Source organism: Pleurodeles waltl, chromosome 7, assembly GCF_031143425.1.
Source record: "Pleurodeles waltl isolate 20211129_DDA chromosome 7, aPleWal1.hap1.20221129, whole genome shotgun sequence".
In the NCBI taxonomy this organism is placed as follows: Eukaryota; Metazoa; Chordata; class Amphibia; order Caudata; family Salamandridae; genus Pleurodeles; species Pleurodeles waltl.
The window spans coordinates 1326164551-1326189640 of NC_090446.1; the positions used below are offsets into that span (position 1 = coordinate 1326164551).

Sequence of the window (25090 nt, forward strand, 5' to 3'; positions counted from 1 at the left end):
TAGCTTTCTACAATTAGTACACTACAAACATATTTATAGCACCTAAGCAAGGTTTACATAGTGTGTGGAAGACTATACATTTCAGGCAGGAGATGACAAAGTGTGAGAGAAATTCAGTTCCCAGAGTATTGTGTAAAAGAACATCCTTGATATAAAAGGCCTTACAAGACCCAACAAGTATCTTACTTTGTCCATGTAGTTTCTGGAACATGATCAAAGCACGTGGCACGGAATTTCTCACTGCTGAGCTTCAAAGGCATTTTAATTGATTGACTGATTAGCAGATTGTAAAAAGTGTAGTGCCCCATAATAGGGAGCCTTTGCACTGAAGGGCTTCACAGAAAGTGTGAAGTGTTAATTTGAGAACAAATGAATTTTAAGATGTTTATGGAAGGTCAGTAAGCCGGGAGTAAAGCGAAAGGAGCGGGGCGGTTACTCCAGACCTTAGTGGTTAGTACTGGAAATCTCCAACAGCTCACTTTACTTATGCAGGTGCCAGAGAAAGGCTGAAAAGCCCATCTTCTCTGTAAACTGCACCCTCTTTAAGTTACAACTCTGTCTTTGCTCTCAGTGCGACCCGCAACTAGGCCATCCATGGCAGTCATACAGAAGCAGCATCATGACTGAAATGGAGCGTTCCCTGTAGGCCACGGATGGGAGCAATGTCTCCTAGAGTAAACGTTCTCAGTGCGACCCGCAACTATGCCAATTCATAGCGGCCATACAGAAGCAACATCATGCATCATGACTGGAATGTAGAGTTTCCTGTAGGCCACGTTCTTCGTCCAGTCTTAGGATAGGATATGGCAAGGTAAAGAAACCAGCTGGGCATTACCTCGCCTACGTCGTGCCTCTAGGACTTCCTCGCTGATAGTGCGTTCCTGCGTCTTGGTGCTCATGAACTCCTTCAGCTTTCGGTCGTGGTCAATGATGCGCTGTAGCTCCTTGATTTCTGCCATGTGCTGAACCAGATCCTTCTCTGTCCTCTCCTTCAGCTGCAGCATCTTCGTCTGAGCCTCATCCCTGTACACCACAGAGGGGAAATGGAAACATTTTTAAAAGGCCCCATTACGAAACAAATATTACAGTAAATGTTACAGTAAATATTACAGTTTCACTTACCTCACCCCCACCACTACAAGACCTTCATGGCCTCACCTGGGAAGGGACCTGTCTGACATATTTAAGAGTTAGAATAGACCATAACCCTCAGGACCTCTGGGACGGAAATATTGTCTTGGTCCTTAGGGGACTTTGTACCAACATTGATTTCTGGAAGCTAGGGCCCTTATCAGTGATGGAGAGGATCGCAATAGCGAAGATGGTGGCGCTCCAGCGATTGCTGTACTCTTCCTCCACACTGCCTCCAGTTGTTCCCCAGAGTGTTTTCCAAGACCAGGGCTCGATGTTGACTGAGTTACTATGGAGAGCTGAGTGGTAATGACTAAACTATAGCAGTGGGAGACTAGCGGCCCCGGAGTTTGAAGTTTATTATTTAGCTGTGCAACTTCAATGGTTCACCCAGTGGCTTCACTGGCTCCTTAAACCAGAAGGGTATGATGCTCTGTTGACACCAGACCTCCACATTCATTACCAATTACTCCTATACACTGAGCCCCTATGGCGGGGCAGCCCTACAGACTTACAGGTTGTCCGATTTTACTGGTGCTGCTCTTTTCGCCATACTCACACTCAGTGCTTTAAATGGAAAGAAATAAGTGCAGGTACTCATTACATTGAGTTTGGGGCGTGGCTAGTGGGTGGGGTTAGAGGCGGGATGAGATATGATGATACCAGGATGCTTCTATCGAGCATGCATTTTGCCCATGCATTGCACTTAATTGTTGTCTCAAAGGTACCCAAACCATTGGCTATACCTTGTGTTAGTACAGTAGTGCTGCAGTGTTTTTGCAGTCATGTTTTTTTCATGTGCAGATTCACCCTCGTAATTAGCTCTGTGTTCATGGTTCTCATCACCATCTGGCTCTTTCTGCCACACCAAAAACCCCAAGATTCCCCCAAGTGTACATTGGCTCTCTTAACAGTAACATACTCTGGAATGAGGACTCAACAAGTTGTGACTGAGACTTGGACGTCACAAATTTGAATACTGGTAAACAAAAGGTCAGAAAATTGAGTAATATTAAATTGGGTATTGCTGATAAAGACAGTGCTTAGATTTGGCAAACAAGAAGCATGAATTGCTATCCAACAGTAACTTAAATGCCTACTCATCCATTCTCTACAAAAACACACTACAGATAAGCAGGTATGCACATCAGGCAGAGTGTCAGCTGCAAGGCATGCTTCCCAGAATATGAATGTAGAGCAACTGCACAGCCCCTGGAAAGCGTAACAAGTGAAGCACATTGCTTCGTCCCGTTCTCTTTTATGTTTTACTTTTTATCATACAAACACACCTCTCTCTCTCGTTTTTGTCACTCTCCCTTTTCGCCATCGCCATTAGTATTCACATCTCTAGTCTCTCAATCCCCTCCCAACTCACTTCTTCTATCCCATTGTCTCTTTTTCCTCTCACTGCCCCAATCGCTACCCCTGTCTTTCTGTCTCTTTTCCCTTTAAACTCTCCTTCAATTTCTACCCCCTCACTCTTCACATTCTTTCACCTTTTTCTCCCTCCCCTTCCATGTGCTGAACGCCCCACAGTCGAAGAGCTTTCGGTGGCAGATACTGAGCACTGCAGGGTCCAGCGCATGTGCAGAGTCCTACAGGGTAGAGGTCAGGAGAAAAGCAATGCTGTCCTCTGGTGGAAAGGTCAGTAGACCTCCACCCAGCTCACCTCGGCTCGAAGTAGGCCGCTTACTCACCTCCACCAACTCATCAATGTCCCAGAATTCGGGCGGAGCAGGATTTGCAAGGGCAATTGAGACCGTGGAAAGGCAGTCAGACCCCAGTGAAAATGAACCTTCTTACCTTAGTTCAAATATGGACACTCATGCTTAGTCCCTCTCCCCTCCCACTCATTCAATCTACACACATAAGTGTCCCATAACAAGGCCTGGCAGGGGGCTGGTGAGGACAATGAGAGCTTCCATCTGGGAGGGGATGGAGCAGAGGCCCACTTGCCCCTGCTGCAGGCCTCCAGCAGACCATTCAGGCCCCATTGGGCGCTCGGCACAGATAAGTGATACACAGGAAGCCCTCAGGGCCTGGTCCATCGTTGGGTGGCACCTTACTAATCTGACCCTGAGTACCGGTACTCTCTTCGGGAGTGGAGAAGTGCTGGTACTCAGCTCGGTAAAAATAACAAGTGCCGGTACTCAGTACCTGTGAGTACTGGCCCATTTAAAGCACTGCTCACACTGTTAGACCATACTCCCCTGACATTTCCTTGACTAGACTGGACGGTGAAGAGGAGAGTGCATTGGCATAAAGTAGACCCCAGGCCAGTGCTACGGGGCCTCTCTGAATGGGCTACATGTGCACTAACTGGGCTCAGTGACTTCTATAGGTATGGCAAATTACTTCCTTTTGATGACCTCCCAGGTGACTTTGACCTCCCAAGGGGCCACTTCCTTCTACATAGAGCAGTGAGTGCCACAATAAATGACCTCTGGAATATTGTCAGGACTGAGCCCTCTCAGCATGCCTGTTGTCAGTACTTGCGCATATCGACAGGACTGTTCAAGGCAGTGATGGGACTTTACCACGCCTTGAGTCTGGGCATCACTACTCCCCTGACAGTGCTGCAGGACAAATGGAAAAAGGACCTAGCACACCCCATCATTGATATCGCATGGTCGAAGATACTTTCCCACACTTACACAGTATCTAGGAATGCCAGATTTAAACTGATTAACTTCCACTTTCTGCATAGGGCTTACCTCACCCCTGGTAGGATTATTCAGTTTTTTAGAGAGGCAGGGGCAGGATGCCCTACATCTAGGAAACAGGATGCCAAATTGTTATGTATGATGTGGTCCTGCTAATCGAATACTTGCAAGATGTGGTGGATTGCATTAATGATGCTATGAACAGGGAGATACACCTTACCCCTGTAGCTTGTCTCCTGGGTGGATTCCCCTGACCTACCCACTGCAAGGTTACTACTAGATTTGTAGAGCTGGCTCTGGTCCTTCCAAAAAGGGAGATTACCAGCACTGGAAGGCCACTGGGGTACTAGGTTGGTGAGGGAAGGAGGACCTACTCCTATGGACGGGTTATGAAAGTGTGATATTGCATCAGGAAGTGAGAAGAGGTTGTGGCTACCCTGACAGAGCCCATGCATGGGATCAGCTTATCAATTCCCTTTGAGAGCCTGACCCCGATACCCCCGATGTTCTCCACTGCCAGTAACTGGGGATAAGGAAAGCTAGAACTAGGAGGCATTGACTATGTCATGAGGCTATTGGAGCCGATTACTGTACTTAGCCATGCAATAGAGTGGTGCACAGTTGAGAGGTGCAGAGGGAAGTGTTGTATGGTGAAGTGGCATACAGTGGAGTGGTGCAGAGTGGAGTAGAGTGCAGTGGCAGAGAGTGCAGTGGCATGGTGTAAAGTGGAGTGGTGCAGAGTAGGGTGCAGTGGCGTGGAGTGGTGAAGATTAGAGTGGAAGTTCCTAGAGTGGAGTATGCATGGGGGGTGGGGCACTACCATTACACACAACACATTTTCAATTGAAATTACCACTGCATTTGCACAATGGGTTTACTAATAAAACTATACAGCTCACACATGATAATGGCATCACCTACTGTATCATATTAAAGTATTTGTTTACAACACACCTCAGAATTACCAACAAATGTACTTCATTTGCGCTTTGTAAAATTCACCCAGACCTAGTATGTAATAAGGCAGACAAATATGTGAAACAGTGCGTGTGTATGCAATGCACAGATGCGAGAATATAATCTATAAAATATTCAGACCCCGTATTTCAGATTCAGAGGCAAAAGGCAATAGGGATTCATTCTGAAAGTTCCCTCATGTATATGTGCACACTCCTCCAGGATCCAAAAATGTTTACTTCTAAACTGCTGAGTTTTGCATTATATGTCAACTCTTCTAAAGCCTTAACCTCAGAACCTGTGATGTTTTCTCATGCTGGAAAATTAAAGACAAAAATCCAGATACTCTTTCAAACACAAATAGCCTTTCAATTAGTCTGTTTGATTACTTAGTGAATGAAAAATCATTTAGTTGGCTGCTCGGCTGGCTGAGAACAGAGATAGAAAGATGGTGTGTGAGAAAAATACATAACACTCACACAACATTTTTATGTTTTTCCCATGGGAGGTTAGAGCAGTCTGAGACTATTGCTGCTTTATATTTGTTTTCCAGTGATGGTTCCGAGGGGCAGTCTCCATCATCTTGTGGTGACCCTGCCTTTTCCATGAGCTCAACTATAACGCTGCACCTGCAGCCCTAGGCACAGAATGAAGTACCTGATAAACTTAGTGATGGGCAGATAATCAGTGCTTTGTTTTATATCGCTTTCTACAATAATGCTCTCTTTTCTGCGCTCTGTAAGAACACGTGTTGTTATTCCCCTATTGAATGGTGTTTGATTTGTCACCGCGTCATTTCCGAGACACTGGACCTTGTAGACCTGTATGTGATGCCCAGGTGTCAGCGGGGATCGGTTGCTCACTGGGAGGTCATCAAGACCTTTTGCATGGAGAGGAGTATCATGAAGGAACCACACAACCCAGAAAATAAAGTAAATATCTGCACAAGAAGATATTCTCACATATGGGCCTGGGAATCTCAAGCGCTGTGCCAAAACATTGGCCTCTATGTCCAGACAGTGGGCTATGAGTGGAAGCACGCATTCTAGGCGCCAAGAAGCTGTTGCACTGCCCCCCTTCCAACTGCTCTCATCCTGCTAACACTTGAGCAGAGTTTGTGCACCGTAGCAGCATTCTGAAGTATTCTACAAGGAATTCGTGATACATATGGTTTGCGCCTGAGTGCACGCCACATTGACAGAATGAGCTAGCCTTGGTTTTTCCACTTACCGCCCTAGTGTATTCTGGGATTTGTGGCCCTGGTTCATTCATTTCCAAGGGTTCCAAGACTTCTGAAAAAAGTGATCTGCAAATGAAAACCTGGGGATGGAGCATGGCGTTTTCAGTGACATAGAGTCACATGGTAACCTTAATCACAAGACCTTTGCAAAGGCACGAGATGCAGAAAGGTTTGACTTTTGTTATGTTCTTTTTTTGGGCTGAGTAATATGTGCTTGCATTGTCTCAAAAAAAAAGTACAAATGGCAGTAAATAGGCAGGAATTACAAGGAAATAGCAACTGATGAGGGTAAACGAGAGGACGATCAAGATTAAAAAGAAATATTTATTTTAGAGATTTATTAGAGATAGTAAATTTCAAGTCAGAAAGTCATGCTGCTTTTTCTTCGAATTTCACAGCTGTCACGCTTCCGGGGTCCAGGCATGAATAGCCAAAGTCCAATTTTCTTTCTTTGCATGTTGGGGCTTTCAGTTCTATTTAACTCATTATGAAATCGCCATGTAAACCCTAGACTTGTAGACCTACACTTCCTTGGACCTGTAAAACTCGAGAGTGTTGCATTTTAGAGAAGCTGAAACATCTGTGCAATCTGCTTGCTTTCTTTAAAATATATTTGTTTTCTTCACTATCAGACCTCTTCCTTTATTTCACTCCCTTTTCTACCAGACTGTGACCTAACCTCTGACATCAGGTGAGAAGTGAGTGGACGCACGGGCGCCTTTGGTGCGAGTCATGAATGGTGTGTGTGTGTGTCTGAGGGTGAGGCGGTGGTCCTCACACAATGTCACTTTCTTGGTTGATTTGGTCGCCACCATACTCCACATGGTACAGCGTTCTCTTGTGCACAGTATACAGTGCTGGCACACGCTGTGCTTATGTTTCCAGTTTTCCTCCACACAACCCAGAACAAAACAAATAAAAAAGTCCCTCGTGATAACAATATGAAGGGGGCAGCACCGATGCGAACGCAACTTCTCAACAATCTTTTTGTGGATGTGAGCTCCTTGTTCAGAAACAGGCTAGTGGCAGTGGGGTTTGCACAAAATTCAATCTGATTGTTATTTTTTGCAAATGTAAAACAAGTGTCGGCCTTGTAACAAAAGGGAGCACGAGAGCGGGTGCCTGCTTCGGCCCTGCGGGGGACTGCTGAGTGTGCGTTGCCCCAGGGAGACTGGTGAGTGCCGTTGCAACATGACTGAGACTCGTTGCAACATGACAGGCACAACATCCAGTGACTGTCCCGGACACTTGCTGTCGTTCCACTGTAGAATAGCTGAAGCTTCTGTGAGCTGCGCAGACACATTTAATGTTTATGTGAAAGACAAACGCAGCAGCACAGGTGTCTCTTGTAGGAAGTTTGGCGGGAAAAGAAGCAGAGAAGAACAGTACTTGGGCCTTGGGACACTGATAAGAGCAAACATACTTCGAACAAGCATTGGTAAATGAATGAAATAGTGCGACAGTCAACAGAAACGGAGGAAAATTAGGTGGCAAGCACAGGAACCAATGAAAGGAAGGAAAGGAAGGGGGCTGGATGTAAGCTGGATTAAATACAATAGATTTCACAAGCACAGCACAAGTGCTCTGCAGGAGAAACCTAAGGTGTGCCCTTCGTATGCATAGTCCTTGGGTAACTAATTTCATTAAACAACTTTTCTTCAACAAAAAAACAACTTGCAACTTCATCAAACTACTATTGCAATGAAACATGACTTGTTGCTCTACAACCTCCACCTTACAAAAAATACCGGCCATTTCTTGTTAAGAGTCTGAAAAGGCTCTGCAAGCACGACAAGATACTAAATAAGACCTGAAACAAAACATATGTATTCATTTGTAACATTACTTTCCTATCTTAGTTTACCTAAATGTTTAGTCATGGATCATTAATGTAGCTCTAGAACATTCTTAAAAGTGCTTCCTGTTGTTTGAAGTATATGCAGATAGGACTAAAAATACCAGCTTTAGGTGATTTTGCTCATTTTAGTACCAGTCAGGCTATTAAAATATCAACCCTAGTTGCTCTTCCACTAATTCAACATTTCTGCTATCAATTAGCTTTTCGTTGGTGGCTCAACAGCTGAAATATTACAGAAGTAATTATCTAATAGTAAAAGAGTAACTGCCCTCATATTGACAGTACATTTAAACCAACAGGCTATCATTTCATTGATTACAAGCCTTACTATGGTATAATGTAATGTTGAGTTTTAAGAGAGACATATTTTAAAACAAGGACAAATTGTGACTTATGTCTCACTATCGTAAGTTTGAAGTTGCCCTTGTCTTTACATGAATCAACAGAATACAGGCAAATGAAAATGTGGGAAAAGTCATCCATTAGGTATGTAACTCTGAGGAAAGCGCAGGTGTCAACAGAAAAAGAGTGAAAAGTAAAGTTCAGATTTCTGAGAAGTGCTACGAAGGAAAGTGAGGAAGATGTTGAAATAGATGAAAGAGAATTATGAGCGTTTAGGGACAGTACTGACCCTCTATAGATCTCACAAGCTTCAGGATTGTGTGGGACAAGAAGGAAGCCAGATTGGCCTGCAGGAATTGGCTGCGGAAAAATGATGTAAATAAGTTGACAGTGTTTTCAGTGGATTTGTTCAATAAGTGAATCGGTCCATGATGGTTTTGTGCAGTACAGTGTTCAACACCGTGGAGAAGTCTAGATGTATTAGAGAGAATTACTACATGCAGTCTGAGGACTTCTCACAAACAGCAGAGGCTGCACATCATACCTTGCTCATAATGCATAGCAGAACTATCCTGCACTTTTATTCATTCATGTATTATTTGCCATTTATTGCAGCCTTGTCAATGCCTGGAAAGCTAGTGTTTTATGGTATTGGAGCTCAGTTATAACAGCTATATTTTCTCACTTACTTTTGATTAGTCAGATCTAGAAATGTAACATTTCATAGGTTCTAATGTACAATTTGAGTCTTTATTTGTTTCACAAACTGCGAAAACACTTCGGCCCTCATTACAAGTCTCCTGGTAGAAGGGGACAGTATATTGCACTTGGTATTGCTCATATTGGGAGTACTGGTGGTATCGCATCCAGGTTATTAGTGTAGATCACAAATTGAACTTCAATAGACTACAAAAGAAATGCGGAATAATAGGTGGAAATTGAAGTTAACGCAACAACTTCCACACATACACTTGCATGACATTGATGATTCGTCCTTGCTGCACAACTTTTCATTTTCAATGAGGCTCGTAATTCTATTTGCCAGCCCCATCAGGAATCGCAGGCTTCTCATAATAAAGACTGTAAGCTAGGTGCAACTACAACCACCACAAAACGTGACTGATATCCCATCCACCATTTACAACTGCCATAGGCCATAGCCATCCACCAAGCTCCAAAGAAGGCCCTGAGTTCTTAAGATAAATGTAAGCAAATAAATATATATGACAAGTCACAACTTTAGAAATAATCCTTGAGTAGTTGCCTTTTACCTGGCATCATATGCCGCAGATGAATCATCAATCACTGACCCAATTTCTTTTCTGGTTTCATGCAGTGCCTGGAAAACAAGAGTGCAAAAACAATCCAGGATTAGGACTGCATTGTCAAATGTACAGTAGTTGACAGATTCACTGACTGATTTATAACGTTTAGCTTGTTCTCTTGCCTTACAGCTGCAACTAATTCGTCTTTTCTACATCATATCATGCACTCATCTGCCAATCATAGTACAGGTCTAACTCTCAAAATTGAAATGCTCTCTCTTGCACTAATAGTTTGAGGGCTACTCCCTGTACTCAATGTGGAAGAAAAGGTAAACCAAGAGATCATAATTATTGGCTACAAAGTTCTGCAATTTCATATCCCATACTTTCAGCAGACAATAACCTATTTACCTTTTCTGAAACTCTTGAATGCCTTACCTCTTCTAGTTCCTCCATCTCACTCCTGGCTGGAAAAGAGTCATCATTGTAAGTTAAACACTATGCAGTTCCTCGATGAGATCCACTTTCTCAGGCATTCCATGAAACCATTAACCAGCAAGAGCAGGTATATTACAAAGGTGATAGCCCCTTGAGATTGTACATTCTTTCATGTTTTTGTTTCAGACTTTCTGAGATACTTCCTTTCATGTTTTCTTTTCAGATCTTCTGAGAATGCTTTCCCATCAATGTGTTGTTGGTTCTCTTTCCCAGTAATTTCTTTATAAACTTTGATTCCAATCCTCAAACCTTTCTGCCATATAGGTTGTTTGTGTGTGTTTTAGCTTGTTTTTTATGATCTTACTAATTAACTTGACAAGCGTTTCCATCCATTTCTTCTTTGCTTTTAGAGGCCTATACTGTAACGTACATTATGTACCTGACTTTTCTAAAATGTATTTGACTTCTTTACCATAACCTCCACAGCTTTTACCTTTCTCCTATTTACCCATCTTTCTTTTCTTCCATAGCACCACATTCTGCTGTATAGTCAGTTCCCTTCTAACCCAGTATCCATCTATCACTTGTATGTTACATATCCACCTCTATGTTTTTGAATAAATATAGCTCTCTATTTCTTGTGTTTCTTACACCACTTGCACTTGATTCTATATTTCTTCAAGCATTTGCCTCCCTTGCTCTTCTTTTGTGTATCTATTTTCCTTTTGAGTATCCAAACATTTTCATGTAAAACTTTCTTTGCTCGTATGCTAATGGCTGCAGGCTAATCTGGGTCCCTTCCTGTCCCAAACAACCCTGAAGCTTGTGAGATCCATAGAGGGTCAGCACTGTATCTAAAGACTCAACATTATCTTTCATCTTTTTCAACACCTTCCTCAACTTCCTTCATGGCACTTCTCAGAAATCTGAACTTCACCTTTCACTCTTAGGCTGTTGATACCTACGCCTTCCTCAGAGCTACATACCCAACTGATGACTTTCCCACATTGCCACTTGCCTGTAATCTATTGATTCATGTAAAGACAAGGGCGGCTTCAAACTTGTGATACTGAGACAGAAGTCACAATTTGTCCTTCATTTAAAAGATGTCTCTTTGACAACTCAGTATTACATTATAATGTGGTAAGGCTTTGGAATTATAGCATGTTGGTCTAAAAGTACTGTCAATATGAGGGCAGTTTCTCTTTTACTACTAGATAAATACGTCTCTAATATTTCAGATGTTGAGCCACTGATGAAATGCTAATTGACAGCAAAAAGTTTGAATTAAGAAAGGAGCAACTAGGGTTGCCACTTATCCAGTTTTCTATTGGCACTACCGGCATTTTAATGGCCCAGCTAGTACAAAAATAAGCAAAATCACTTAAAGTCGACATTCTTATTCCTATCTGCATATACTTCAAACAACAGAAAACACTTTTAAAAATGTTCTAGAGCTACATTACTGATCCATGAATAAAAAGTAATGTAAACAAAGACAGGAAAGTCATGTAACAAATGAATACATATACTTTTGTTTCAAGTCTTATTTAGGGTTCTTAACAACAAGACATGGCCAGTACTTCTCTAATATTTCAGGTGGTGAGCAACTGATGAAAAGCTAACTGACACCAGAAATGTTGAATTAGGAGATGAGAAACAAGGGCTGCCACTTGACCGGCTTTCTACTAATTACAGTTCCTCTGAATGGGCAGTATAATTCTGATAAACTACTGTTGTCCTAAGAAAGAGTTTTTCAGTTCTTCTCATGAGGACCTTGGCATTGCAAGATGATGTATTTCTTAGCATATTATTGCAGCTGGACAAACACAGAGAGTGTGAAACAGACACCTTGCCAATAGGGAGAGATCACAGCAATTGGCACAATGCAGTGGAACATCTAGAGAAGCATGTGGGGAAGTAATAAATATTAAGGAAATGCCACACTGGAATTAGCTAGAGGTAATATGTGAGTGCATTGCTCTTGAGGTGAACTGCGTCTTCCAGATAACCTGCTGCAGGAGATATAATTATGTCTGAGTGAGGATCTTGATATACTTGAGAAGGGTGATGCTTCATAACCTCATCCTATAAAGACAGAACCATTCTGTACTCTAATGATACTGAGCACAACATGGGACTGGCAAAACTTAAGCATTCCAATAGGAACTAGTGCAACACTGTAGATTTCCCTGAGCAGTCCCTTTTGTGTTCAAAACAAGGACAGACATGCTTCTGACTCCACCATGTGTACCAGTTTACTAAATGGAAAAAGGTAATTTTTGCATGCAGGTGGAATAGAGTAGTGGAAGAATGGATGGACGTTATTGAAACTGCAGTGTTTCTCCATGGTAGAAAGGACCCTCAGGTCTAAATCTATTCTAGCCTTGAAACTTCATCATAAAACTCAGACATTGATCAACAGTCATGTCTGAGATTTTGTGTGAACATATAGTGCATTAGAACCAGACACTGCACACTTAGGGTTCTTTTCACAAATGTATACTTGTAGACTTACTAACCTGGAAATGTACTCTTGCACTTAGGTGTAAACCCACATTTTTGTGCTGTGCTGTACTCACATGTCTCTACCCCTTGAAACCAGAGGTGAAGGCATCTAAGAGTAAATGTATGAGTGTAAACGTACTATTTGTAACTTTCTCATATAAGAAGTGATTTCCGCAACTAGGGTGCATTTCTCCCTATATAAAAAACAGGGGAAATTATTGATAGGTATTCATTTTTTTTTAAATATATAGAAAATATTTTAGCTAAAATAAAATTGCAAATTAATTTAAAACAATTATCAATAACCTAGACCAAATGTAACTCAAACTTCTAATCTTTATTAAATAGTTAAATAATCAAAATGTATTCAGTGATTTTCTAAATATATTTTTACATAAAAAATGTCACTAGCATATTATAATTTAGTTCATATTTCATGGGTTTAAATAAAAGTTACACTAATTAATAAAATTAATAAAAGTTTAATTATTTTAAAATAAGATTATTATTTTTAACCTTGTAATCTGAGAAATGTTAATATACTGTAACGTTTTTAACACTAACAAATATTAAACATGAATTTAATATTAAAGTCAAAATAATTAAGCAGCACTGGAGAAACATCCTAAATCACTATGTAATTTTACATATTCCAGCTATTCACCAGGGATTTCAAATTACTTTTGGCTGCAGACAAATGAATTTAGTTTGGTCTTATGATTGTTAATGATCAGATATTTAATCTTCGCATAACTTTACATTAGTTCAAGTTGGAATTATAATAATTTCAAGGATCGTAAACATTTTTAAAAACGGGCATTATATATATACATTATTAGATTAACAACAGAATTCCCAATTTCCAGACCAGATGAATCATATTTATTAGCAAAAGATCACTCACAAGAATGCCAAAGAAAACGGAGGCAAGATACATTCCAGCCTCAAATAATTCTATGTGGCAATTTGAGGTTGAACATATTTCAGAAGAGAAGGCAAACTGTTGAGTTCAAAATCTGGTTCTTTAAAATGCCCTTATCCGATTATCTTGCCCTTCACTTTAGACTTATCATACGCTGTCTCCTGATGAGAATGAAAACAGACTGCAAGACGTATTTGCCAAACCACAGACTACAAGACGTATTTGCCAAACCACAGACTACAAACATAGATTAACTAAGCGTCAACCTTACATAAATATCAACTTTCAAAAATTCTAAGTTTCACCTAATTCATCAGTCAAACATTTGCCACTAAATGGCTTAAGACTGAAGTTAGAACAGTAAATTAGGCAGTCCTTCAATATGGGGAAAATGGACTTGGCTGAACTAAAGAATTAAAGAGAAATCTATATTTTTATATATAATAATAATTAAGGCTGATATTTTGGAAGTCAATACATTTGAAGTCTAGGTTTTTAGAAAAGATGTTTTTGCACTATTTGTCTTTACTTTGAACAACTCTCTTCCACTCACATTTAGGGACAGATGTATCAAAGGATTTTGCAATCGCAAACGGTGCAAATCTGTAAATTCCACCTTTTGCGAATTCAAAATCGCCTTTCATGTATGAAAGGCAGTGCAGTGCAATTTTAGGGAATTGAAATTTTTAGCGATTCCCTAAAATTGTGACTTTAAATAGGGAATCGCAAATATGGAATTCTTATTTGCGATATCCAAAGCACATGTATCATGCATTTCCTAAATGCGAACTGGAGATTTAGGAAATGCAATTACCACAAATTCAAATTTGGTGGTAACCATGTGCAATTTTAAAAATGCATTAAAAATGCATTTTTAAAAGTGGCAGGTAGTGCACACATGATCCTAGGGCATATGTGTACTTTACATGTGCATAATGTCTTGGGGATGGCTCATCAAAGGGGGCCTCAGACCCCCTGCACCCTTGAATTTGCATTACCTAATTTGTAAATTCCTAGCAGGAATTCGCAAATTGGGAAATGCAAAACCATTCGCACCTATGGGCCTTCGGGTCCATAGGGATGAATAGAGTCCCATTCCCTAATAACAATTTTTAATAGTGTTTGCAAATTTTAAGAAACCGCTATTAGGGACTCGCTATTTTCTTACATCCCATTTTGCATTTCTCAAATAGCGATTTCTTAAAATTCGCTATTTAAAAAATGCAAACCAGGTCTTTCATACACCTGGCCCTTATACACTCCATGCCCTTCACATACTTGTAGAATAGAAAAGACAAATCAAAGAAAGAGACAGGGGGTGCAACCTCATTGAAATTCAGTGGACATGGCACATGTTTAAAAGTGACAAAGAGCAAAGAAATTAAATATTTATAATATTGGACAGTAGAAAGCTGAGCTTAATTCCTCGTCATCCGTCTCCATCTTACCTTTTGTAGTTTGTGATAAAGCTGCTCAAAGCGGGATCGTTCAATTCGCATGATGTCGAGTTCTTCCCTCATAGTGGCATTCTTTGCCAACTGGGAATTAAATTTGGTTAGAGCCTGAAATTAAAAAGACAACTTTATCATGACGACACTGTAAGTATGGCATGCACCTGTTAATTATGGCGGCATAGCTTTCAATGAACACTGCACTTTTACTAATCATAGCACTTAACTCTTGCATCTGAGCCTCATGTTTTCTTTTCTGAAAATTGGCAGGTCTTCCCTGACACATTCTTTCATGCTTTCATGTTTCAACTATTGTGATTGCTTCCTTTCTTAGTTTCCATATGCATTCTATTTAACATCCATCAGTTATTATCAGAGGAAATGTTTTTGAAAGTCAGGGGTATTTACTTTACAAAGGCAAAGTTTATATTATTCAATGACAAATTCTATACAACAAAGTAATGCACATAGCAACACACATGAATTGAAGGTATATCTAGCCCTAACTGTTACAACATTTTTACCCAAACAATATTCTCAAAAAGCGGAGCTTCTGTACCCAAATGAACAATGAGGATACTATCCTGTCTGAAAATATTAGTATGACACAAGGTTAGTCAATGGCAGGTCAGAACTGCAGACAGCAAATATGATGTTGAAGGTCCTGAAGTTTGTTCTGAATGATATATGGTGACCGGTGTTGGGCTTCTAAATGGCTCAAATGAACGCTTTCAGTGAAAAAGGGATCCATTTGGTTTTTGATACCTCACAAAATGAAGTAATTCTTCCAAAAGTACACTGGCTGGCCAGACAGCCTCCAGACGCCTAAGGGGTAGTGTGTGATTTCAAACAAGATTGCAATGGGGAAAAGGTTGGTACCATGGTTAGGTCCAAGCACAAGATGGCTTGAACAGCTATTCCACGGTACAGAGAACTTGAGGATGGAGTGAAACTGATATCAAAGGCCAGCATGCAAGCACCACTGGGATGGTGAGCGTTTGATAGAATACAATGTAATTGGTGCTTTAAGCCCAGTTGGCAGCTTTTTTGCAGGAGGAACGAGTGCATTATGGATCCCAGGTTGTCAGTCTTATGGCAAAGATACTCTAGACAAAGAAAATATGCAATTTCACAAGGCTATGTGACTGCCCAACAATTACTTTCTAAGATAGTGTCGGGAGTGGGGTCAGTACTTTCCCATTCTCTGGTTCATACCAAAAGACACCTCACAATCTGGAGCTTCTTGTGAGGGCTCTGGGTCACAATGCTTTGAGCAAACTGAGGCAGGGAGGCAGGTCACCTGTCTGGGGATGATGCATGATATACTGGACTTTTGTTGATGCACAGATTGATCAATAATGCAGTCAAGAGAGACACAGACTTTATCAGTCATGAGACGTATGGTGCACCAGCTGTCCTCCTTTAAAAGAAGGGAAACCACGCCGAGCCCCGCTCTCAAAGTTCACAACAACCCGTAATGTTATGCATATTATTCAAATTACAGGCTTTAAGGCTGCACAATTTTTAGGGATCTGGAGCTTCACCTTTTGTCAAAGCTTAAGTAACCAGCAATGATTACATTCAAACTCATTAGCCAATCATGACCTAGACAGTCCCCCATTACTTAATACTGAGGAAAGACAAATCCAGAGAGAGTGAAAAGTAACTTTTTCCATTTAGGTTTACATAGGTGAAAGAGTGCCTGCAGTAAACAGCATACTAAGCTCGCCTCTGGGGCATGTATTTGACTCAGTAACTGTGCTATATTCTAGTACTTTCAAAACACACACCTACTGGGTGTGATTAAGTGCATCATAAAGGGGTTCAGGCATACAAAATCCCCACCATTAGTTTTCTGTGATTGATTAAGATCGAGCTGCAATAATTATTTTTTAATTTTAAATATGGAATCACAGGCACACCACACCTGGGGGTTTCTTTCAAATCGTGTACCACTAATTAGCCACCACATGGGAAGTGCAACAACGGTTTAGTAGACCAGAAAATGATATACCCTTGGCCAGCAGAAGTCTAGGACTTCAGTGGTGCACATCGTGGTAGAGCAACTGTAAGACCACAAGCGGGAAATTTCTTACAAAAGTACAAAGATATATTTCCTAATACAGACATGAGTGTGAACACAGACTGTAAAGGAGAGATGAACGTTTTAGCATCAGCTTCCATCAAGAAAAATAATCAAGCTACAGAAATGAAATGAGAGCCGAATGGAGCCAAGATGTTTGCATAATGACACTCTTCTGCACACATACCTAAAACACTGTAGGACATGGGATCTAGTTTGGGACCTGGTCCTAGTTTTGTTTTGAGTTGTATGTTGTATTTTAAATTTGCATTCAGTTTTAGGCAGGTAGTACACCTGCATCAAGACATCTAGGTATTTCAAACTACAAACGTATGAAGCAAATCACATATTTTTCAAGGTTTCTCCATTCTAGATTCACCTGGTATTCAAAACCTGGAGCTCCAGAGAAAGAATTGAAGTAAATGAACACGAAAAATCGGAATATATCTAATCAGCTCCCATTGCTGCAACTCGCTCCATCAATGTACGGCAGAAGCAAGTTGGGCATTTGGCATCTGCAATGATAAGCTCGGACGTGTGACTAAAAGAGAACTTCAACAACAGTCCAACATTTAAGATCTGATATTTAAACATTTAAGCACATAGAGGGATGTTTAATATATTATTTCAATTGCCAAAAGAACCATAGACAGCCTTTCACAGTCTTTTGGCCATAGAAACGGATTCTATGCACTAGCTATCCGCTGTTAATTTACTCAGCCAGACATGTTTTGGACTTCTCTTTTCTGTAAAATATCTGGAGCCTTAACTTATATTAAAAAAGAAAAACAAACGTTTTACCCACATCTCCTACTCAGCTTTGTACTAGGAGAGGGCTTTTTTTCTGCCAGCAGTGTTTTGCCAAGGTCCGATTCTCATCTTTTTCGAAGTTTGTGAGGTTTTGTTATTAAAATGTTCCTTCACCTGAACAGTTATTTTCTGCACTATGTGATCATTTCAAAGAAGATGTTATCATTTTCGCTCTAATAAAACTCACCCAAACTGAAAGATCGCTGCAAATGTATCTTTTGGAAAGCTTTTCTATGCATAACGGTGAATGTTTGCAGACTTTTTCATTATAAGTTTACATTTCGCCGAGCTTTTGAATGCACAAAGATATTGTAAAAAAGCATACCACACGCAGAACCATTCTGTTAGTGTTAAAAAAAGTCAAGCTCTAAATTAGCAGAACTTTCTGCTTGTCGCTCTATTCCGGCTGTAATTCCTCTGGGTGTGTGCTGTTGTATATCTTGGCAGAGGTTAGCTCCTTAACCTACACCAGAGCTGGAAGTTGAAGGGCCCTTGTAGGCGATCACGTCAGGACGCCCAATACCAGTACTGCAGAAACACTACAGCAGGAAAGAGAAGATAGTACTCGTGTGCAGAGCTTGAAATAGAAATACAGAAATGCTGGTACTCACTATTCGGAGTACCTATTTGCTCCTGAGATGTGCCTGTACTCTGCCAATAAATGTATCACATCAGAGCTGAAAAGTGCAGGTACTCTCCCTTTCAAAATGAAAGAACTGCGGGTTCTCCGTACCGGACAGTACCTGTCCATTTAAAGCGCTGCTCGTGTGACTCTGCAGCCATAAGTAGTGAGTGGACCCGACTGCAGCTCTTCCTTGTTTCTCTTTCTTTTTACTGGCCAAAGAGGTGAATTGTCAAGTCTAAGATCAGGCAGGGCACCCCAGAAGCACAGCCAGGTGCCGCTCGTGAATGACACCAGCCGTGTCTAGTTGCATGTCCAAGTCTCAGTCATCAAGGACAGGCGTGTCATGCTCATTTCTCGCTACAAGGGACGCCAGAGGACTGCGTATTTATCATAACAGCAAACGTTCACATTTGGCCCACCCTGAGGCCAAATGTGAATGAGCGCTGCCATAGAATCAAGCAGCAGGGGGCACGCCCGCCCACCCACCGGTGCCACGGGGCACCACATACATATGCATCTTCCTGGCTGGTTAACGTTCATACAGGAGTTTATATCATACACTGTGCGACTGGCTTACACAATCACACAAACTGCAGGCGGAAATAAATTGTTGTCGAGATGCGTTTTGATTAAGGAAATAGTGAGAAAAGGTTCCTTGGACCAGGAAACCCAACTCGAATCGCTGAGACCCCGAGCAAAGCCCCCGGTGTCTGCAACCAGAGTTGGTGGCTTCGACAACTCTGAACACTACCTGCAGGATCTTACCTCGCTCAAGTCACATAAATCTCACATGAGTAGGTGTTACATTTCTGGATAATTAGAAATTCATCAGCGTAAGTCGCGTGTACATCAGACTTACACCCTCCGTTAATAGGACTATGGATAGAGCTCCATAATCTTTCAGGCAAAGGAGACTGTGTGCAGCCTAGTTTGCATTTCTCCCTGGTTAAAAAGGGGCAGGAGACAAAATCAAAACAGAAATGCAACACCTATCTCATTCTCAACACCTATATCGATCTCTTGGAGAGCTAGCCTGTATTGAAGGGTATGTGTACAGGGAGATCTAAGGTCAAAGGTGATTCGAGACAAATCGTGGGCAATGAGTGACGTCTGATTTCAGCACACGTGCTCAAAGACACAGAAATACTGACATGCCGAGAATTGTCTATTTTTCCACTAAATGCACTTTTCTTCTTACCCTGTCCAGTCGGTTCTCCATCACCCGTATGCTTTTGTGAGTCTGGGCGCTGCGACGCAAGCTTCCGGCAGAGCCACCAACAGCCTTCCGCTGTCCTGCCAGCTTCCTTTCCCAGAGCCTAATCTAGAAAGAGCAAACAGGATAGCATGTTAAAATATGAAAGGATATAAGCAAAAACTCATGATCGTGCACAGCCTTAAAATGAGAGAACCTGACATGAAGACCAGTTTAAAACCATAGCAATGTGGAATGTATCGAGACAAAAATATAGCATTAATAGCATTTGCTAAGGCAAAAGTAAAGTTGGTAGTGGTTTAGAAATTATAGCTTGTGGGACTTTAATAACATTGCATGGGCAGTGCAGGGGCCCCCATTGATAGCCCCGTCGTGCTTTTTACTGCCGATTTACGGGCCGTGAAAAGCGCGATGGGTGCTGTCGCACCCTATGCACTGCAAAATTGCCGCTGGCTCGTTTAAGAGCTAGCGTTAATGTTGTGGTGTGTTTCCCTCTGGGCCGGCAGAAACGCTATTTCTGCCCGCGGCCCAGAGGGAAACTCATAATAGGTACCGTGGAGGGACGGCCCCATATGCGGTCATCCCAACACAGGACTTTGGCGGGCAGCGGAGTCGAAATGAGGGCCTAGGTGTTCATAAAAGAGTGCAAATTATTTTCACAGATTAGCATGAGGGAATGTTGTTTCTGGAAGAGCCAAGGGATACCAGTCATTGCAGCGAAAACAAACTCAACACATTTAAGGACATCACGTTTTTTTACAAGCCGTGCAAACTATTATATCGTAATTAAATGCACTCTAATGAAAAGAACTTCCACAACGCTTACGTTAACATCGCTGCATTGTTTAATTTTTTTTTTAATGACATTATCTTAAATGTCATTCCTTGCTGCATGAAGGCATAACCAGTACCAGGTGGCGGGCTGACAAAGTGACAGTGTCAGAGTCTACCCAAACTCAGTTTATTCACAAAGAATAACACTGCATTTCCTAATGTTATGTTTCTTCCCTGACATACAACACATACATTATTGTGTTTTCTTCTATTTTTACTCCTTTTTACATAAGGCGTTATCTCTTTCTTTTTATTCTTCTCTTCTTTTGTTCTTCTTTCTTTCCTTTCTCTTTTGTCCCCTTCAAAAATATATGTAAAATTCTCTTTTTTGAAGTGGTGATTGTATGGTTTACAATCTTTGTGGATATATAAAATAGGGGTATGCTTATTTGCTACTCAATTACATTTTATGATTTTACATTGTTCTACTACTGATAGAACCTCTAATTTACGACTTAATTTATCTAATTGCTACTTTTCTGCAATATTAATTGCAGTAAGGAATCCAAAACACAAAAAACGCTGCATTTCCTTCTCTGGTTATATGCGCTTTGGTTGCCAGACTCTTCTCGTTCTGTAATCTCGCAGGATTTCACTGGTTTGCACGTGAGCATCCTTTTCCTCTGAAGTGGAGCCGAATCTAAATTTCTCTCAGGATGAAGCTCTCCGCCACAGCTTTTTACCTTTTGAAAAGTACAAACAGCACTAACCATGCTGCCTCTGGTGGCCAGTGACCATTTTAAATAGAACACAAACGGGAGTTGCATTATACTGAGGAAATATGCCCACATTGCAATGAGATGACAGTCTGCAAAGGAATCATTTTCAAAGACTTGCTTTTATAACCTTTTTTAAAACCGCATTCTTATTGACAACGCATGTAGTAAATGTAACATACCGTTTAGTGCAATCACTCTTTCACTCACGATCTTGTGTAGATTATTTTGGTTATAAAACATGAATGACGTTTCCTGACTCTCTTGTTATCCTTTATGACTATGGTAACATGCACGAGCCCGGGCACCAGGTCCCAGGGGAAGAAACTGAAGACTCGATGGGGATGCACAAAGCCTTCCCTTCGGTGTTTGTCATACGGCTACAGGAGTACAATGTAATAATCTGTTTATTACTATTGTGTCATGATCAGTTAGCGAGAAACAGTCTTCCTGTCCATTGCGCTTCGTGTGTAGGTCTGCACTTAAGAGAATGGTTTGGGCCCTGCCCTCTTGTACTTCCCTCATTTTCCCTAAGACTGCTTTCAAGGCAGTGGTTTGGGAGGCAAAATATTACAGTATTAGCTTTGTCAAATACAAAACTCGATAAAAATGCCAGATGTCTTCCCTTCTCCCTATTAAAGGAACTCCTTCTAACTTTGAATCCTTAGCAACAGTACTCTACTGTGTGAGAGCTGATAATGCCCTGGGATGTGGCCAGACAAACTCATTACTAAAAGTGTAACGTTTTGTAATCTCTGTTTCCATGCCTGTGTTGCTATTTCACTGAAGGAGCTCTGGAAAGGGCCTTACCTCTTTGAAAAAGATGCTGAGAGTTGTTACAGAGTAACTTAAGGTACTAGACAGTCTTGGCATAATTTAAGAATATCAGACAATCTCGTTCTGCTAAGACTCCCTAAAAGCATCTCCCCTACCCCAGTCAATGCAATATTAAAGACTATCAGCCACTACTCTGCACTCATGACTTAAGAAGGCGCCAGCTATCAGAGGAGGCTTTCTCTTGTTTGAAAGCCTCCTCCGAGGCTCAAATGGTGTGACAAGTGTCCTAGAGAGATGGGGTCTTTTGTCTTTCCTGAGGCATGGGCCCACGTGGGATGACCACATATAGTAGATCTGAGAAGCTGTGAATACAAAACCACAGGGAAAGGCTGTTACCCTCCATCATAAATTGGCAATGCAACACTCCGGTGACTTAAACTGCCCACCATATAAACAACATACAGGGAATAGTACCTTCAAGCAGTGCCATTGTATGTTCCACCAGCAAAGAGGAATAGAGGATGGTTCAGCTATCTGTAAGACAGCATTGTAGTTTATAGAACTGGAAGAATATGCGGTTGAACCCTAGGATTTCAACAGAAAACAATTCTTCCCTAGAGCCTAAGTGCAAAGGACTGTAATGGAAGGAACGAGGGAATCTGGATAGTACAATTTATCTGAACTACACCTCGAGGAAATAATGTTCTTGTGTTTCAAGCGCCTAGATTCTTGTGTGTCTACGTGCAGTAGTAGGCCATTCAACCAATGCCTAACCTTTCACCAATCTACCCCAAGGACTGTCAAAGTAAAACAGCACTTCTTTTCGTCCCTGTTTCCCTATCTGAATTCAAACTATTTTTCAACTTTTGCAGAGTAAAATATCTGCAGATGCAGGACACTGCTAATTCTAAAAGAAATATGCGTATTATAGAAAAATTAAGAAATGTAAGGGTTGAATTTTTCTTTCAATTCGTGTTTTTTACTAAAGCAAAATGTTTTTTTCTCTTTGAAGGCAATAGTCTCAGTGCTGTCACTTCCATGACTGTGCTCTGACTTCAAAATGAGTTTTGGCCTTGACTCTCTGCTAAGGGGTTTCTCTGAGCCAGTCACTCCACTTTATGCCAGGATTATTACCTCAAATTCATGCAAGCCATAGCATAATGCTCACCTGAGCCACACCCAACTCTTCGGTTAACCGAGGTTCGATCCAGCATCATAACCTTGCCTCTGCCACCAAAACATGGTTTCTTGCACAACATCTCACCTCTTCCTCCAACTCAGCAATGAGCCGCTTTTCTCTGGCCAGTTGCTCCTCCACATCATCCTTCTGCTCTAGCAAGTTGCACAGGTTCGCATGGCTCTCCTGGTCTCGGGCCTGGTTTCTTCGACTCTCCGCTACATCCAGGTTCTTCAGAAGCTCTTCCCGCTCTCGCTCCAGTGCCTGCATTTCGGCTCTGTTCAGAAAACAGGCACAGGTTTTGTGCAGTTTGAAGGGAAAATCATGGCATTTCTTTCAACATAATCCTCAAAAGCTAAATAGAGCACCCAAGAAATTACAATGTACACATTTGTAAGCAAATCATTATTTACTGATAGCGCTCAAGTTCAGTGCAATTCATGGAAGGTGTCTGCCTTTATCTGCATACCTCTGAAACTGCTGTGCCTTCTAACGTCTGATGGGGACATGGTAGCCAGGCTGGTTGTAAGTAAAAGAAAAAAAAAGAAATCCCTCTCCTATATGTTCATTTCCTGTCAAAGCCACCACTGTTCATTATCATCCATAATTGTCTGCACAGATCAGGTCACATAACATACCACACAAATCGGCACATATTGTCCTGAGAAAAATATTCACCATTCCTCAAACAGTATTTGCTGACCAGGTCTGCCCTCTAGTGTGTGGCAGGAGGTAGTAACTTGTTCTCAGGCTGCAGCACTGTAGTGCGAAGCAACTATCACCTTCGCCAAAGATCATCTAACAATCATCCAGGGTTTCAAACAGTCTCTCTCGCTAATGTTCATTAGTTCAGGTCCAAAAGATGCTACTTCATGCAATGCACTGTAGACGTGTGTTACTTTTATAAAGCGTAGAGCAGCACAAATAAGGCAGTGGCTGTTAAAGCAATACTCTAAAGTGTTGAGTTTTGTGACTACTGGTTCCTGCAGTGTTTGTCCAAGGAGGCTGCAGCAACTAGTGTTTGATTCCATATTACTCAGAAGTAGAGCAAGTAAAAATGCTGACAGAAGTGAATGCAATAGCGACTCGAATGGCAAGGAGGATGTGCCAGAGAAGGTTGTCTCATAAACAGACAAAACAGGGTAGGAAAAGCACAAGGTTGAGAGTGGGAGGTGGGCAAATTATAAACCAAGGTATCCAGATTATGAATACCGCCCACTATTAAAATTAGATCCTTTACTATCTCAGAACAGATCCAGAGCCTGGATGACAATATTAACAAATTATCCAATTTATCCAATATGGACATAAAGTTCCTCATCCTGGTTCAATCCCCACGGATGTCTACTATTAAATCGAATTATATACTTTGATTCCATTTTTCTGAGCAATGAGGAACTTTATGTCCATATTGGGTAAATTGGATAATTTGTTAATATTGTCATAACCTTATTTTTATTGAATGTTGGGTTTACTGGAATCACACTATTACAGGTGGCTTGCATCAAAGTTGTTAGGTCGTACCACCGAGAACAATGATAAACTCATGAGATTATCTTAAATGAAATAACTTTGTTTATATTATGAAATGGCAGTATAACATTGATTGTTAGAAGTGATAACATATTATGAATGGATGTATTAATGTTTTATTAGTATAATTATGGATTATACTACAGGATGGGATAATACTGAGGCCACTTGGCATTTACCTTTTGCTATCAACAAGGGTAATTGAATTGTTTGAATATAAGGGTAATATCTATATTGCAATAATAGGTTGGTACACAGTATGAATAGGTAATTTGATCAGGAAATGGAGTAATGTAAAATTAGGTACAGCAACAAAATTACATCCATCTGTTTAGATTTTGTCTTTGTTATTTTGGTAAATCATAATGGATTGGTACAGTATTTCTTTGGCATTAAGATTTCTTTTATGTCTAGAAAACCAACTAGTATATTTTCTAGGGGGGATGGGGCCTCTGTAAAAGAATTGGGCTAGGAAGAAGACCGTAAAGGTTGAAACACGTAGCTGTTGATGTAAGCTGAGATTTTTCTACTAAATAGCCATTAAAGA

The 25090-nt window shown here is 41.1% G+C and overlaps 1 protein-coding gene across 3 annotated transcripts in view; it reads right to left on the reverse strand.

The window, feature by feature from the left end:
* ODAD1 (outer dynein arm docking complex subunit 1) overlaps positions 1-25090 on the reverse strand; it is a 113367-nt gene that overhangs the window by 51873 nt on the left and 36404 nt on the right. For all 3 annotated transcript variants that reach the window (XM_069200672.1, XM_069200673.1, XM_069200674.1), the window contains 5 exons: positions 23098-23287; positions 19492-19614; positions 14773-14886; positions 9463-9530; positions 836-1023 (listed from right to left, as the gene is read on the reverse strand). In XM_069200672.1, coding sequence (XP_069056773.1) covers positions 836-1023; positions 9463-9530; positions 14773-14886; positions 19492-19614; positions 23098-23287 — 683 coding nt within the window. The remainder of the gene's footprint in view (positions 1-835; positions 1024-9462; positions 9531-14772; positions 14887-19491; positions 19615-23097; positions 23288-25090) is intronic.